The sequence below is a fragment of the Gavialis gangeticus genome, unplaced genomic scaffold (genome assembly GCF_001723915.1).
Source record: "Gavialis gangeticus isolate Ggan-Ray unplaced genomic scaffold, GavGan_comp1, whole genome shotgun sequence".
Classification (NCBI taxonomy): domain Eukaryota; kingdom Metazoa; phylum Chordata; order Crocodylia; family Gavialidae; genus Gavialis; species Gavialis gangeticus.
This window is the reverse complement of record NW_017729031.1, coordinates 45,560,747-45,579,160: the sequence shown is the minus strand read 5'-3', so window position 1 is coordinate 45,579,160 and position 18,414 is coordinate 45,560,747. Positions and strand designations below refer to the sequence as shown.

Below are 18,414 nucleotides of genomic sequence, written 5' to 3'. Positions count from 1 at the left end.
CGCATTTAATTTGGCTTTACTTAATCATAGGTTAATGATAGTGACTGAACCAACATTTTCAGAAATGTGTCTTTGAAATACAACTTTCTGTCACTTTGCAGAGTGGAATTTGGCAAAGGTCAGATTAATGCTAAGTGCATTAGCTGTGATCTGGACCAAGAAAGATGTCAGTATTACAGCACATCCTTCAGCCAAAATGCACAATATTATCTGCTAAATTGTTTTGGTGAGTATGGCCCAAACTAATCAACATAACTGTGACTTACTACTTAATGCAGAAGAAAAAAAAATCAGCCAGTGAAAGCCTTGGGTACAAGCTAGAATATGTGTTGATTTCTTTGGAGTTACACAATAGTAATAAAAAGGGATTATTTTTCCACTGCTCCAAATGACCCTGATGAAAATACAAGTATAAAATAATACTAAATGGTAGCTTATGCCTAGAGTCAGCAGAACTCATCCCATAGCAAAACACAAAACTCTCCTTTCCTGTGCAGTCCTAAACCTCAGGATGTTCCATCCTCTAAAGCAGCCTTTGAAAATAGATATTTCTGGCAAAATGTTCAGAAGAGCAATAGATCCTGGCGGTTTCAGATGAGGGTGAATGTAATGCACCAGAGCTGAAGGCTCCTGAATAATACTTTACTGCCAGTTCACTCCTCACTGATTAAGCTGATCCTGAACATTGTGCTATTAAGCATCAGGGAGGTGACACTCATACTTCTGAAAAGGAGAGCATGAAGTGTAAGTTCTTTGATTCAAGGAGGACCTCTGGCAGAATTTCCATAAGGAGATTGGACATTGTTCTTAAACTAAATACAGACAGAGAATTGATTCAGTCTTCACAGGTTTGTCTGAGCTGCATGGATTGAACTGCTATTTAAGCAAGTGACAGACAATCACTTTTGATTCCAGAAATGCAGTCACACGCCTGCAGTGGCCCAGGCGAGGAGTTGGGGGGGCACTAGAGCACACCTCCTGCTTAGCTGGAGCAGACAGCTTCGGCCAAAGCTAGCTCACCCACCCTGCAAGAGGGGGGAGGGAGGAGGGAATGTGTGCAGCACAGATACAAAGCATCCCGGGATGCTGGGGAACTATTAATTAATTTAAATCTGGAGGGGATTTGAGACAGACATTCATAAAACTGATTTAATCTAAATCAATCAAGTCTAATACTACATCCATCTTATTGTAAACTGCTTTCAGCTATTTTGAAAGCAGTTTATGTGCACTGAACTTCTGTTATATTACAGATTTTAACCCATTTCCAATCACATACCAGTTTGTGTAATTCCTGTTCCTAACCATAAAGGGAAGCCTATGGAGATTTCTGTATTGTAGAAAGACATTGGAGTTACCTTAGTTTGATATGCTTGTTTGGAAAGGGAAGTAATCAGAGAATAGGAACAAAATCAGGAAAGAGATGATGATCTTGCCACAAAGAGTTCAAGAAATATTTATATATGCTTTGACCTACAGATTCACCTCCTGAGTTACTGTCCTGTGGGCCATAGATATGATAGTGCTGGGGAGGAATTAATCAGTTGAAGGAAAGTCTAAAAGACTCTTGCTTTTCTCTCCTCTATGAACTGATAGGGTTTCTTTTTTTATGGTGATGAAACCTTAAATCTATGCCTTGGGGAGTCTGGGCCTCTCTGCATCCCACCCTCAAATATGGAAGACTGGATGCTCAGATTCTTGGTGGATTGTGAGGTGGGGAGCAACTTTGGGAAGAGTCCTGATACCCCCCCCCCCCCAGTGGACCTGAAAAAGTTTGGATACAAAGGTTCAGGCACTTTCCTGGGCTGAGCTTGAGCTATGAATCTTTCAAGTTGCTCCTACCTACTTATTGTTATGGAACCATATTTTAAAAGGCCTATAAACAAAACATGCATGTTCTTGTGCTGTCAATAGGTCCAGGCCTGCCCAAGTGTGTGCTTCACAGAAGTAGTGATGATCAAGGTACTGGAGTTTTTCTGTTTTCAATTGCATTATGTGTACATGTTCCATGGATCAGGGGTAGTATTCTTTAGTCTTAGAGCTTGTAGAATGTTTTACAGTGTATCATATAAAAACAAAAACCATAAAACACCAAACATACTGAATTAATTTTTTGAGTAAAATGAGAAATATTCACTATAATGAAGTCCTTATAACTGTCATTTATTTACGTGTTAATCTCTGTGGATTAATTGTGAACAAAGATTTTAAAATCATGGATTTTAGTCATACATTAAAATTGATTATTTAAATTTGACTTTCATTTGTATTTAAAAAAAACTAAACAACTTCATTCTCACTGGTTGAACCCTTTAAGCATACTGATTTGCAAATAAAAATAGCCTTTATGTTAATTTTGCTGCAAATTTTGCTAACCAGGGTACGCATTCTGTAACTTGATATCCATAAGGAATCTTATTTTTATATGATTTGATTGTCCTGGAAAATGGTGAATAATGTATTTCTTATTTGCTAGGTAACTTTTTCTTTTTTGTGTCAAGCTGTATTGGAATGAATATAGAAATTCAATTTAAAATAGAGAAAAACAACATTTCAAAATAGTTATTAGTCAAGTGAAACCTCATAAAAATGTTTTTCAACATTTGTTTTGCATTTAAAAGTAAATCGTTTGTTACAAGAAGTCCCCTGTAGTTCAGTGGTAGAATCCTTGTCTACCACACAGGAGACCTGGGTTTGATTTCTGGACGCTTATATAGTGACAGCCATAGAGGTACCAAACATCTGGTCTTTGGATTCTGTCTCAGTGGCCTAAAGGGAGGATGGAAGGTCTGGGCAGCCTCCACTCATTCAAAAATTCCTGCCCAGGCATATGCATTGAAGGTCTGGGTGGCCCTCATCCATACACCATGATCCAGGAGGATCAATGGTTGCCACAAGATTTATTATAGTAAATATATAACATTTAGTAAATTGACTATTTCTGGTTACCTTGACCTAGATTTTCAGAGACATTGATAAGTCCAGCAAAATTGTCAAACCAGGTTAGCTACCTCGTTCCCAGGGAAGACCTGCTTAGATGGTTTAAAAAAATATCAGAGCAACATATTGCTATGTTTATTTTAATTACTTCAACCAATTACAGAATGTTTAAGCCTTTATTTAGGTTGCTATCATTTCATATTTAATTTGACATGATTTTATTTTTAAAAGCCCATTTATTTAATTTTTTTTTATTTAAAAAGAATTTTTACTGTTTAAAAAAAATCTGTCTTGTCCACTCTGTTATTCAGCCATCAGAAACTTGGAAAACAACACAGATTTGAATAATTCATTGAAGGACATTCAGATGCCTTCAAAGAGAGTTGAATCCATTAATCTGAATGGGAACGGTAAGTTTCTTTACCATGTATTTTTACCACTTTATGCCTGAGTTTCTCCATATGTAAAATTGTGATAAGCTTCTTGGGAAAGTACTTTGAGATTTACTTGAAAAAATCAGTGTATGAAAGCTATATTTAGCTAGCTGTCTTTAATTTGCTGTTCTTAGAAAAGATGTATTCCAGTCTAAAAATACTAGGAAAAATAAACTGAGATGTAAAGTTGCTTAAATATGTAAAATAATTCCTTGCATTCCTGAAGTTCTGAAGCTATGCAGTATAATAGAATAAAATGACAATACTATTGGGAGGCAGACAGCTAAATCAGATTGAAGAGCACTGCCATACTGAGAAGCCGGCACAGTACCCATCGAGACTATTCCTGACTCCAACTTCTGCTGTCAGCCTTTTTCTCTTTTATGACAAAAATTTACTCTGTTCAGCAAACAAATATTCTTAAAGTAATCAAACTTTATAAATAGTATCCAATTCTGTGCTGCTGTTACTGTTTTGATACTTCCCTCCTCCCACTCTTATCTCTTTTGTATTATAACTTTCTTTATCTTTTTGTTTCTGTCTTTTATTTTCAGTAATATTTTTTGTTAGAGCTAACGACGACATCTTCCAGGGAAGATGGAGGTTTAAAGATGTTCTCCATGCTATCAGTTGTGTATTCATCTTTTTATTCCTCCTTCTTCTTACTACTTCATCTCTTCAGGGTAGAAGCTGTTGGTAAGGGGAATCTTATTTTAATGTAGTACTAGACTGAAAAAAATCAATTTATTTAAACTTACGTCAGATCCAAATGTATTCCTATGACCACATATCCTATACGTATCAGTGAAGACACAGATGTGCATCTCCAGAGCACAGAGGTACAAAATTACCTTTTCAGTTGCATATTATCCAGTATCTTAATCTGACTGTCACTTTAGCACACTTATATTCTATCATCCTGCATAGTTTGAAGTGTACAAAGTTCTGTAATGCTTGTACTCTCGTCTCGTATGAAGCACATTCCTACAATATTCATTCATACTCAACATCCTACAACACCTATTCCTGTAAAATCCTTCAGAAAACAACATCCTCCCTCCCCTCCCCTCCCCTCCCCACCCCACTTAGTCTGTTGATAACATATAACTTCTGAGACAGTACTCACAGGTCTGTGAACAGAGTTCATTGTTCCAAACTTACTAGGGAAGTTCATTCAGAATTTACTCAGCATTTTCTCACTCACTGAGTCTAGAAAAGATATTCTTCGAGCTCTTAATCATCTGGCCAGTGCATCACTTCGCCAGGATTTCCACTTTAATTTAGAATCTTAATATATTAGTATTAGAAAACATGTTGAGAAATCTTTTATTTTTTTGATATCTATGAGCTTTTTAAAAGACCACAGACTGCCTTGCAAGGCTTGAAGAATTTTGAGTTGAGGTTTTTTTAATTCACTTAGCAAATCTCAATTAATATGTTACAGGCCATTTTTAATATGATTAAGCTTTATACAAATTTTTAAAAAAATTAAGGAATGATGCAGATGTACTTTGCTGAACATAAGAACATACGTTCACATAGGTCATGCGTCAGTCAGTTCCTGGGGAAAGAGCCAAGTCACATGATTTTTTTTCCTTTCTTTTTATGTTTCAGTATTTTGGTATCAGATGATCTTACCTCCCCATTTTGATTCATCAAAGAAGTACCCTCTGCTCCTTGATGTGTAAGTCGTCTTCCAATACAGGTGGCAATGCTATGTTAATTGCTTTCATCTCCTTCAAAGGCTTCTAACAGCTTTAGAAGACATAAAATTGGCATAAATACTTTTCTAATTTATTTTTAAAAGCAGTTTTTGAGAGAGAAGAATCAGTGCAAATCCCAGATTTCCACAGATTGTCAAGGGTTTTTTCCTGTGGTGGACTGCCTAGGCCAGGGGCAGGCAAGGTCTGGCCCACAGGCTGGATCAGGCCCATGGTGGACTCCATTTCCCAGCAGCTCCTACCTGTGTTGCTGTGGCCGGTTTCTGTGGAGACCCCAGGAGTGGCAGCACTATGACAGCGTGAGGCCAGGCTTTCCATGGGGACTGGCCCTGCCAGCACTGGCAGGATGCACAGATGGGCAGCGAGCTGCTCCGAGGCTGGGATCTTGCGGTGGTGACAGCGTGGTCCAAAGCCAGGGCAGAGCTGCGATCCACAGCCCACACACCTTGGGCATGGGCATGCAGGCAGTGGATCACTGCTGTGTCCCAGCCCTGGACCATGCAGTCACCACTGCGTAATCCCAGCCCCAGCTCCGGAACAACACCCTACCCAGCCATGCTTCCTGCCAGCACTGCTGGGGCTGGTTTCCATGGAAACCCTGGCCCTGCACCATCATGGTGCCCGCTCCTGGGGTCTCCATGGAAACTGGCCACAGCAATGTGAGCAGGGGCTTCTGGGAAATGGAGTCTGGCTGCGGGCTGGATCCACCATTTTGCCAACCCCTGGCCTAAGCACTTGCATTAGAACAAATGGTACAGATTAACAAGACTATTTTGTTGCTTATGGCAGGGGTCAGCATCATCATACAGCCTGCAAGCCAGATCTGCCCACAGAGCCACTGGATCTGTCTCGCAGAACCAAAAGGCTTTGCCTCTGCCCATGCCTGTGCTAGTGCTGGGCAGCAACGAGCTGCACTGGGGGCTGGGAGCTGGAAGCTGTGCCCCCATTACCACTGCTTTCCCCACCCCCTGGCCCCTGCCTGCAGCATGGGCACAACTTGTACTAGGTAAGGAACTGAGCTGGGCCTGAGTAACTTCTAGCAGCACCCACAACCAAGAAGCAGAGTACAGGGAAAAGTGTCAGCAGTGTAGACAGAGGTTTCAGATGCCTGACCCTGGCTCAGTTCCCTACCAGCTGGCAGCTGTGCCCATGCTGCAGTTAGGGAGCGGGGGTCTAGCAGAAGCGGTGAGATGCAGTTCCTCAGCACAGCCATGGACAAAGTATCTCCTGCCTGTCCCCTCCACCTGCCCCACTGCTGATGTGCTGATAAAGCTGCCAGGCCTGCACCAGATTGAAGCTGGGTTATTGCATCTGTGGCTTATAAAGGTTGCCTAGAAGGTCAGTGAATATTATTTAATGAGTAGTTGCAATGTAATTACAGTCTTCAGAATGGACAATGTAATGAGAAGTCTAGATAGTAACAACTGAGGGAGGTTTGTTTTAGAGGAGCTTTTGTATGCCAACATTATAAAGCTGAAGAAAAGGGAAATCATTTCAGGGCTATCTTGCTATATAGAAATATAATTCTCTTAAGACCTGATCCTGCATGATTTTGAAGTCTTCCTTTGAGGCCTCAAGCACCCTCAGTTCATGCAAATCAGTAGGCATTGAGGGCACATAATTTATTCATCATCTTGGGATCCCTCTTAGGCCAGATCCAAAGTCCACTGAAGTCAATAGACATCTTTCCACTGACTTCGGTATCTTTTGATTGGATCTATAATGCTTACTGAAGAAAACTGAATAGAAAACTGCCTGATATTTCCTAGTTCCAAACTCCAGAAAAGGAAAATGGTCTTGAACTTATTTGTACATATTAGAGAAACGTTAGGTTTAGAAATCTTTACTTAAGACAGTTATAGGCCTTGAGACCAGTGACCAGAGAGAGAGAAATTAAAGCCTTGTAATGGCATACACTAACCTCCATATTCAAAACATAATCAGGCTAATTAAATGAATAGTGTAAAAAGACACATTCAGTGGACCATGAACATATATACTCTTTGTTCCTTTTCTTTCTCAGAGTCTTCTGCTCATAGCAATATAATAGTATTTTTGCATTCATTTCTGTTTCTTTTAACTGAGTTACTGCAGTTTGTTATTTATAGAAATACCTAATGAATTTCTCTGCTTGCTGGGAAATGGCTCTCAAAGACAAATAAAACACATTAGTAGTTACACTGAACATAAAATATGAAAGTTGATTCCTCTTTTTTCTTATTTAATGAAATTTGGATCACTGGACTTATTATTTGCCACTTAAACTTTTCATGAGTAGTAAATGCTCTTTACTCGTTAGTATTCAAAACACAACACCCCCCCCCGGTTTTCTCATCGAGTAATCTGTGGCTTGGTGAGTAGCTCCTTTGTTTCGTACAATATGGTACTAATCATCACACTCTGGAATGGAGGTGCATACTCTCCAGAAAGATCATACGAACATCATTGTCCAGATGACAGGTGAGCATTGTCACTATTCCCTCAGCAATAACAGGGTTTTCACATAGAAATAATGCTACACGTAGGGATCCTACAAGTTAGAATGTTTCCATATACACAGTTTACATAGGGTTCCATGAATTTCTGATGTTTACGTGGCTCAGTATTGAAAGTGATGTACTTGCACACAAGTCATAATTGTACAAATCCTGTTATTGTTTAGACTTTGATCTGGGCATCTTCCATTTTTAAAAAGTTGCTTCTCTTTCCCCCAAATATGGGAAATAAAATTGAAAAGCTTTAAGGTCCAATCTTCCAGGTCTGTCTTAAGGGTCATCTTGCTTTATGAAAAGATAAGGTGGCACATGGCAAATTGTTCACAAGCAGAATAGCCAGATTACGCAAATATCGCTTACTTAATCTAATTGATGTGGCTTTATCTCCAGAATGCTCACATGCCTCTTAAGTATTTCAAAATAGACTATCCACTAACAGTGTTTTCCTCTTTCTTCCTTCCCAGCCTCAATAAAAATAGCCTGATTACTTAATAGGTGTATGTTTAATTTCACTAATGAATCACCAAAAGTGTCCAAAAAAGAGAAGGATTTTTTAAATTTTCACAAGTAAAAGCTATTCACTTTTGATTCAAAGTTTTTTTTTCAACTAGACACTTAATGAATACTAATTAGGTGGAGCAACAGAAATAGATTGGTTCAGTTAAACAATAGCATCTTTTTTAATTGCAGTGATAAAACATGCCAAAACAAAGAGGGATTTTGATTAGGATTCTTGGTATCCCACTCTCCTTGATTCTAAGACTGTAATCCACAGGACAAAGCAATAAAATTCCTAAATTAGGGCCAGTCTTGGAGTCCTTACTCATGGATATTTCCACGAAGATTGCAAGTCATATTACCCAGGAAAAGCAGAATTTAGTTTAAGTAGTGAATGCTTTTTGTACATTCCTAATGCTCAGTTTAGTCATAAAGTTTGCCTGTTTCTTATTTCCGGTGATTGTCAGCACTAAGAACATTGTATGCCATTGATAAGAGAATTAGGGAATGGCAAGTGTTTGAATCCTTTGGGACTCTTTACATAGGTATGCCGGGCCCTGCAGTCAGAAAGTAGATTATGCCTTCCGAATCAATTGGGCTACATACCTGGCAAGCACAGAGCAGATCATCGTGGCTAGCTTTGATGGCAGAGGAAGTGGCTACCAAGGAGATAAAATCATGCATGCAATATATCGAAGACTGGGAACATATGAAATAGAGGATCAAATTGCAGCAGCCAGGTGAGCATGCAGTAGACTGTCACTGATCACTATATAGCCAGCTGGCTGTCCAGCTGTTGACATTTTAAGAGCAATAAACTAGAACACTATTGTTTCTGCTCAGTAAACAACTCATAAATCTGGGAATAGAGAAAAGAGGATTTATCAAATGGTCGTACTGGAATTTGTACCAAAAGTTGTAGCTAAATACTAGTTAATTTCCATATGCTGAGCAGTTGTAATTCTACATGTTTAAAAACATAGAGTAAGTAACATCATGACAAACAGTAAGAGGAGAATGTGCTTCATTGGCAAAAACTTTATTATCCTGGTGCTTTTACAGAAAAGAAAGGATGATCTTGTCTGTAGCATAGGGCTCAGAGTTAGGAGAACCAACTTCTATTTCAAGCTTTTCTAAGTTTCCTTTGTAACTCTGGGCTAGTCCTCTTATGGTCAAATGTTCAACATGGATCTTTTTTCTATAAACCCCTACTTATTTAATGATTCTTAACTGAGGACTGAAAACCAATGACTTATTGATATAGCATACAAAAAGCAGAAAAACAAATCATTGGCTTCAGTTCAGTAAGACTGGTTTCTGTTTGTACATATTGAGCTACTTGGCATTTGCACTGGTGGTCATATTCAACATTCAGGTCCCTGACAGACGATAGGAACTGATGTGGGATTCCAACAGTCATGCTTCCTGCCATGTTACACGTGCATGGCAGGAGGTGTGAGTGTGGGATTATATCAGTTCCCATCATACCATATTGCTGGTGCAGGGGCAGCCAGATACCATCTGTCAGGGGCCTCCTGGAACCCCACTGAAGTAAATGAAGTCAATGAGATTGCACCAAAATAACTAAGAGGTGAATTTCACTCCTGAAGAGGAGTCTGAGTGAATGGAGACTTAAAAAAACCCAGCGCTCCCCCCTGCCCCCCTCGCCCCCCCCAAAAAAAAACACCAGAAAAACCCTCTTCATCCTCTCACTGGCCAGAGTTTCAAGAGTTTTAGTCTTTAGGCTGCAGCTTTCCATTTTGTGCTACATGATTGCTGTTGTCATTCTAACAATCACCTAGATGAATTCAAAACAATTTATGTAAAAGCCAGTGCATCTGGTGACAACTTTTTATGAAGCTGACAGGTTTTGTTTTCTTTTAATGACACAAAACACTCAGCAGGTTTTTTGAAAATCAGAGAAATGGTGAAGCATGCATTTTGTCTCAAGCAGTCATTATAATTGAGAGGTCCAGCCCTAACCTTACAAGCCAAAACCTACACGTAAAATGGGTAATTGCATATGTTCACTGTAATATACATTGTAAACATCTGCAATCTATTGAGTTTGATTTTTATTTGTTTTTAGAAAATTTTCTGAAATGGGCTTTGTTGATAAAAACAGAATAGCTATTTGGGGTTGGGTGAGTATTCAAGTTGCTTCTTTACATATTTGTAAAGACTATTATGTCTTCTTTTGTTTACACGGTATACTTACTACAAACCACACAGGCTTGGTGAGGTTCAAATAACCAGTTACTAATTATATGCACATCTAAGGTTCTTGTGGCTGTGGAAATGGTAATAATGAGAACTAAGGAACTTAGAAAATATTTTTAAAGAATTCCTATACACTGTGTTTACAAAGATGAAACAGCTATTATATTTTCCTACAGTGTATAGTCATATGCATTGACTTGTATCTTGGAGGTTAGCAGGACTCTTTTGATAACTGTATTAAAATATATTATGCTTTCTAAGTCCAAAAGGAATAGACCATTAAGATACCTAACTACCTGCATGCTCTTCTGACGTGCTATATTTAAGCATCTGTGCATCAGGCTACATTGTGAGTTTATCATGTGAAAACAGTAAGGAGCAGTGTCATGTTACATTGCCATGAAACAGACTGAAAGGGAGATTGTTACTCTTAGGCTAGGAACAGATGTTACCTTTGTCCTTGGACAAGTTGTAAATGTGTTTGTCCCAGAACAGAACTATCCCAGGATTGACATGTGCACACATTACCCTTGTAATAGTGAGAGGCTGAATGCCCTGTTGCTTTTCTGTCAGTGATTTAGTGGTGTAATTCCAAGGTTACTGTTCAGATGTACTTTGTGATTAACTTTTTTAGGATTTATCCTGGGACAATGGACATGGATGTCTGAATAACTGTACTTTGTCTTGGAATAAAATGGCTTATCCTGGGAAAAATGCAACATCCATTTTTAAACTTTGAGTCATAATCTTGTTGGTCTTGCTGCTTTAGGGGGTGAAGAGAGGGAATAGGGGAGAGGTCAAATATGCAATGTGGCTGACTTATTCCCGACACACTATATAGGTATCTGGTAAAGCACATTGTAGGGTTAGGCCTTGACTCCATCCTTTTCCTTCCAACTGTGAAGAGAGAGGACACTGTTTTTTGAAGTCCCTGGTACTGGCTCCACTGCAGTTTAGTTGCATGTTTGCAGCTCCCCTTTCCAGAGCCTGTTCCCCATACAATCCTGTGCAACAGATCACAAGTTAACCTTGTATTTACTACCTACTTCACCTCATCCACCAGTGAAACAAGACCCACAATCATAAAGGAGGTATTTAATATAAGAAAAGTGTAGAACCTCTAAAGAGATGATAAATAGTTTAGTAGATGGGTCATTTCCCTTCCTTTTCTTTAAAATAACTTAATTGTTTTTTTTTCTCAGTCTTATGGGGGTTACGTGACCTCCATGGTGCTAGGATCTGGTAGTGGAGTGTTCAAGTGTGGAATTGCTGTAGCCCCTGTGTCACGCTGGCAATTTTATGGTATGTGATAACTTCACAGTTACAAATCTTCTCATATGTCTTGTAGTACACGCACTGAAAAGTGTTGATTTCATAGAGTAAAACCTTGATCAAATTCTGGATGATCGTAAATGGATGATGCCACTTAAATGCCAGTTGGTTTGTTTTTGTGAACCAATGTGGAATATTATGCTTCAGCATTACACAGACTCCCCCAATTCTGGTTCTCACTTGAAAAATCAGATACTAAATTTAAGATAATTTGTTTAACTTTAACAAACACAGAATCATGGTAATATTTACAGTATCACTATTATGCTAATGTATGCATTTGCATTCCCTATAAACTGTTTTCTAAAGTATTCAGACCATTACTGAGTGTCACATTGTCCATTACTATTAGTCTTTGTTTCCTTAAATTATAATGTTGCTTACAAAGGAGGATTTAATCAAATTTTGTATAAAGTCAACCCCTGAAAAACACAGAATTTGTTGTTGTTGTTCTTTTGCTATGTTTTTTTTTTCTTTGGGGGTTTTAAAATTCAGTTTTTGCAAATATAGGTGGCTTTCTAAAGAAATACCTGCATGGGTAAAAAAAAAAAAATAGTACAACCATATAATTTGCTATAAGTCCAAACAAAAGGTGTGTTTCCATGCCATCTTGGCACTTGAAAATGTGAAAAGACTACTAAAAGGTCTTACTTATTACTTTAAAACAATATTAAAAAAAAATAAATTGTGGGCGCTTACTTTGCAAAAGAAGCAATGATAACATGGTAGCCTAAAGCTGTGATGAGGGACTTGCTTATGATTTAGATTCAGCCTGAATAAAGGGTTTTCTAGATAATTTACAAAGGAGACATTTAAAATATTTTTCTTTTTTCTTTGCGGTAAAATTTCTTTGAATTTTTTTACTGAATATTAAACAAGACTAGACCAGCATTATCGTTACTAAAATGACTGCCATTTTTTTTATCAGAATGCCCAACCCTGCATCAGGTATTTGGTACTATTATATAAAAGCTTTATAATTCAGAACCTTTGACATTTAATTTCTGAAGTGACAGCACAACTATCAAGTAACACAGAAGGAAAATCACACTAACAGGTCTACCTAAAAGCTGAGAAATACAGTGCGACATTCTACTGAATGCATGTTAAATGTCTCCTTCCACTGAATGATTTAAAAAAATAATTGTTTTTGGTCACTTCAGGAAAGATGTTCAATCCCAATTACTATAAAACATACCCATTTTATGCAAAATAATACTAGACTTTAGTAATGAATAGTTGCAATGTAATTAAAGCATCGGGATGGACAGTATAATATTGTGCTCCTCATATGTTGCATAATAACATCTTCCCCCCCCAAAATTAATTTTTATTATTATTGTGCAATTTTTACTTGCCAGTAGCTCTTTGTTTGTACCAAATTTTCATGACATCTTATGCCAGATATTCCAATATAGCAGAGAATCCTATGCAAAGGTTTTATTTTCAGTGACAAAGAAACACTAACATTCCACACTGTAAGTTAGTAGATCATTTAAAAGGACACAGTGGAATTTAAAATCAACAGCAGCAAAAATAAAATCAAACATATGACAACATTTACAATAATCAGTAGTTAAATGGACACTGAAATATGGTGATTGTGTGTCAGTTTGTGTAATTTAACATGGAATACAGCAGTAAATCTGGCAAAGGAAATGATAGTGACATGCTGGAAAATCTATGAAAAAACAGAGATATTGTATCAAAAGCAAATAAAGCTAAACTGAGCTCTAAAGAAATAATTCAACTTTTGCAATTTTCTTCCTTAATATCATTACATTTGAAATACCTCAGAAATTATCTGAGTCATTTTCAGAAACAAGATAGCTACTGTAAGATTCTCCACATTTTCCTAAAGATTACTGGAAGAATAGCAATAATGTAACATTGACACAAGGTGGTTTATTAATATTCAACATTCAGGTGTCCATGGCAACCGCAACATTAAATATTCTGAACAATTACTATTACCTACAAGGTTCATCAGGGAAAATGGTGACTTTTTCCAATATGGTAATGTGTTCCTTATGTCTCCAAATAACACAACATGTGGAACTGCAGGTAGAGAAAAACCTTACAAAGTGAAAGCATTGTAATATATTCATATTTTAACATTACAGATTCAATATATACAGAGCGCTATATGGGTCTTCCTGTAGAAAATGATAATCTAAAATACTACGAGGTAAGAAAGTATTTTATTTCTTTTTTATATTATTAAAGCTTATTTTCCCCCTCCCAACTGCATCATAAGGAATTATTAATGCATTCCTTTTTTTTTTTTCAGATTAATTTGTATGTGTTGAATCCAGTTCAAGCTGTATTCAGCTGTGTTTTTAGAAGTCCTAGCATTATGTCCTTAGGCTTAGAATGAATTATTTTTAATTGTTACCCCAGGTGGTGGTTGTTTTTTGTTTTTGTTTTGTGGGGGGTTTTATGTCAGATTCAGTTTGGACATTTTGTGAACAGAGTTCACAAGCTATAAATTGGGGGTAATTATTTCATTTGCTAAAAAGTTAATTTGTTTAAAAATACATTGCTGGGCAAACCATGTTGTATCTTTAAAACTATACCAAAAGAAAGTCACTGCTTTGTTTCCTGTCCAGATGTGATGATAAATGTAGAGACTCCATGAATTTTGTCAATTACAAGCTTCTTGAAGTTAATGAGAAAGAGGGGGAAAAGAGGGAGAAAACCTATTAGATATGGTGAAAGTTACAGTAAATTTACAAGACTTGACAACACTGCTCTAGTCACTATTCAGATAGGATCAAATTCTGAACTGGAAAATGTCAGGGACCAGATCCTTGGCCACTACTCGTCACCCTAAAGTTACTATAGTTGTGGTGCAGAATAACTGTGGATTCTTCAGGATTGTGGGAAAACAGAGCTAGAACCAACATCATTATTTTAGACCGTTACACCAAATCCATGATTGTGTGGATTTCTGGAGGGGTAGAAATGTAACCAATCTATCTATGCTTGCAAGCTCCCTCTAGCTGCCTGAATAACAACTTGGTGGTATAAGGCATAGCAACCCCAAGATTTCTCTAGTTTTTGCTGAGGAAGGGACCAGTCAATAATCATCTTTAGAGTTGGGGGGCAAATAAAATGGTTATAAGACACTATACAGGCTCCTGGGACTCTTATTAATACAGACAGACTCAATGGCAGATGTAGAACCAGTATAGCTTGCAGGAATGGAGGCATGCTGGGCTGTTCCTAAGTTGTAGATTCCAGTTCATGGGACATAGGGCAGCAATGTTGGGGTGCCTACAAGTAGTAGAGACAAACATCAGGTTAGGAAAGATGCAAATACCCACCCCGTACATGTTTAGCTCATGTGCAGGTCACAAGAGACATTTAGGAGAAGATGAGAAGGAGTCCACTGTAGGTGGGGGGGAAAGGAAGTTTGAGAAAAGTGTTTCTCTGACATTATTTTGGGTTTGACTTTAAGTAAATTGGGACAGTTTTAAAATGACCCTTGACTGCATGGTACAAATGGTAAGTGGTGCTTACTAGGAGACATGACAAATGTCATGTTAAATATGTAAATGGACTGAAATCTCCTTTGTGGACCTATCACAGTCATGTAGGCTGTGGCAGCTGTTATGTTGTAAAGGTTTTAATAACTTGGAGATATGAGGAAAGCAGTGGTGGCTGCTGGACTGTGCCAACCATGACTTACTTTTCATGGCTCATTTATTACAGCGGACATTTCAAGACCCATCATAGACTCTTTGACTGACAAATCTGACTTTTTCCAGCTGTTAAGTCCATCTCTTTTCTTTCTGCTTTTTTCAAGAATGCTCCTTTAAGGAAGTGGGAGAAGTAGCAAATTTGCTAGGTAGCAATGTAAATAGAAGCCACTCTCTTGCTACAGAATGGAACGTTAACACACTGGGTGCACAAAGTCACTCTCCAGCTTCACGGCACAGATGGCACCAGAGGACTGTTTTATCCTTTCACGCCAGGAGTCGGATTTTCTTGGCGCAACATCCATTGCTGGCAATGACCGCGTTGAAACTGCCAGTACCAAAGAGCTAAAGGTTTAAAATGTGTTAGTCAGAGGACTAATTGGGAAGGATGGTGGCTCGATGGAGGAGGGGGGTGGGTAATCATACAGATCAGATTCTCACACTAGTTTTCTTTACTGGTAGAAAAGTCTGACTGCAGTCCTCCTTTCCTGCGCACTCTTAGAACCCCTTCTCTTCACCTGCTAATGTTTTCCTAAGGTTTATTCATGGGGGACTAGTTTTCTTCCAAGAACTGAGTTTCTCACAGCCTTGCTGAACACACTCAGAATTTTTCCCCTCTTAACTTCTTCCTTCAAGGTTTTGCCCCACAAAGACCTTTTTGTCCATAGAGAGCTGGTGAAGACTGCCTTCTGAGCTTAACAACACAACACTGTTCTTTATTCAGTGACAGTAAGTGACTCGATCCAAACTGAGCCCTAGTTTCTACACAGTGCTGCAAAGTACTAGCCAGAGTAGGAGGGTCTGAACTCCTCTTGTAATACTCTACACTCATTGTTACCACCTTGGTCTCAGAAATGCTGATGGATCTGAATATTTTTGAGATGTAAGTTTCCATTGATGTTATGAAGAGGATCTGGGGAATGATTTGATCATGCAGTCCTAGGTAGCTAATTAGGTGTGATTGGGTATTATTATTATTATTATTTTAAGGCGACCTTGAAGTATGAAAATAGGAGCTTGGAAAAAAACTTCAACTGAACATTAATGAAATGTGAACATATGTTGTCTCCACATAAGTGAAAATAAAACCTGGCCCATTTTTGGTCCTGTAAAGATAGCCAGAGAGACTTTATATAATTAGGAGTTTTGTAAAGGTGGCAAACATCTACACATGAGGTTACAATACATCAGAGAGTAAGGGCCAACCAAAGAAAGTACAGATCTTAGGCTGAGAGAATGGGAGGCCTGTCTGTCCTTGGAGGTTTCTGGGACTTGTATCAGAAGAGGAGATGACAAAGAGACCAGACCCTTAAAAGTCAGAGACAGCAGCCGCCCAGAGCACACAAAAGGGACTGTTCAACTTGTGAAAGAGAACACTCTTTTGCAGTTCACTCTGAATTTGATATGCTTTTGGCAAGTGTTTGAAACAGTCATAGATTTGGCAATCTTTTGCTAGCAGATTTGAAATGTTCAGTCCTTAAGAACTGCTGCATCATTAGGTTATGCAAAACAGGGTACAATTTTGTAAATATGCCATCTTGTACTGATTTGACATTTGTTCTATTATCCGAGAATATGCTAAAGGGAGAGAGACCTTCAGTTTCAGCCAAACCTTAACTTGTTTGTTGCGTGCTGATAAAATGTTGACTGCTGTGTGATCTTTACCGAAGCCAGTTAGGCTCAGTGTAGCCCAGAGCTGAACACTTGCACTGACAGGGGCGTTGGGAGAGGTGACTTGTACAATGACTAATAAGAACACGCAAGCATACTAATATACTGGATTTATTTACAGCCAGATGTGTCCAACAGCCTGATCCAGTACATCAATTGTTGCTTTTGGGTGCAACTGCCCACTCAACTTGTGACACTGAAATATCCTTTTTGGAAGCCAGAGGCCAGGGCCTGTACTTTGTACACCTCTCACTGAGATGAGAGGGATTGCTTGGGTGAGAGCAAAGGTAGAATATAGTTTAGAACAATCACAAGTATCCATGTTCAAGTGATAATCTATAGGGAATAAATTTGGTTCTTAATGTTTAGGAAATATATACAAGCAAATTTGTCTAATGTGAACATTAAGGTGAAGGAAGCAAAAAAACAAAAAAAAAAGCAGTGCTTTAGTTGGTCCCAGAGGCCTAGTTTCTCAGGTGAATTTCATGCAGAAGTCCTTGCTTATACTTGACTAAATTAGTCTAAGACCTGAAGGTCACAGAGTGAAGTTGAAATGAGTGAACTACTGAAAACTACTGAACAAGTAATGCATCCCCACCCCCACAATGTTCTCTTTCTCTTCAGCCACTGATAGTATGAAGGTTGGTTTGCCGGAAAAACACTCTTAGTATGATTAAACTATCAGCTATAAGTACTTCTCAGTGTGTGTGGAAACTGTGCCACCCAGTGAATGCTTCCTAATTGGTTTCGTCTGTGGATCATTACTTCTCATTTGTTTCTCTCAGAATGTTGCTGCATTAATATTTCTCTAGGCAGGATCACTTTGCCTTACTATGGCCTTTACAACTTCGATATTTGCTAGCTTGTTTCCACTGCATCTTCACGGTACCAACTCTTGTTTCTGTCACTACCGTTTTCTGCTTTTCAGTGGGTTACTCGTTTCTAGACAATTAATTTGATGTTACTTAACCTTTTTTGTGGTTGCTTATATTTTGATAAATAAAGTTGTAAAGAGCTGTCAAGTTTCACTCAGCTTGGATTTTTGGTTTGTTTGCAATTTACAGTAGGCCCGATTCTTATTTAGAATAATGCTGATTTACAGCACTCTGATAGTGTAAGGGGAACTTTAAACATAGCTACATGCATCGAGTTGCCCAAGAACAGGAAACTTCAAAGCAAAATCCTGAAGGTAATTGTTTTGGGACAACTGTGTGCAGATAAGCAGCTGTCCTGGGAACAAACTACTCTGCCACAGAAAGAAATTACCATTTAAATCAGCTGAGATACTCTTCCTGTGGCAGAGTAGTTTGTGTCAGTAGCAAGGTTTGCCCAAGCCTAAGAGCCCCATGTGTTAGCATGGTTAAGACATACCTGTTCCTATAGCCTTGGGGGGGGGGGGGGG

At 38.4% G+C, this 18,414-nt stretch overlaps 1 protein-coding gene across 1 annotated transcript in view; it reads left to right on the top strand.

Moving 5' to 3' along the window:
- DPP4 (dipeptidyl peptidase 4) overlaps positions 1 to 18,414 on the top strand; it is a 97,400-nt gene that overhangs the window by 75,204 nt on the left and 3,782 nt on the right. The window contains exons 16-23 of the mRNA XM_019522838.1: positions 102 to 226; positions 1,915 to 1,962; positions 3,252 to 3,350; positions 4,989 to 5,058; positions 8,634 to 8,828; positions 10,178 to 10,232; positions 11,511 to 11,610; positions 13,764 to 13,828. Coding sequence (XP_019378383.1) covers positions 102 to 226; positions 1,915 to 1,962; positions 3,252 to 3,350; positions 4,989 to 5,058; positions 8,634 to 8,828; positions 10,178 to 10,232; positions 11,511 to 11,610; positions 13,764 to 13,828 — 757 coding nt within the window. The remainder of the gene's footprint in view (positions 1 to 101; positions 227 to 1,914; positions 1,963 to 3,251; positions 3,351 to 4,988; positions 5,059 to 8,633; positions 8,829 to 10,177; positions 10,233 to 11,510; positions 11,611 to 13,763; positions 13,829 to 18,414) is intronic.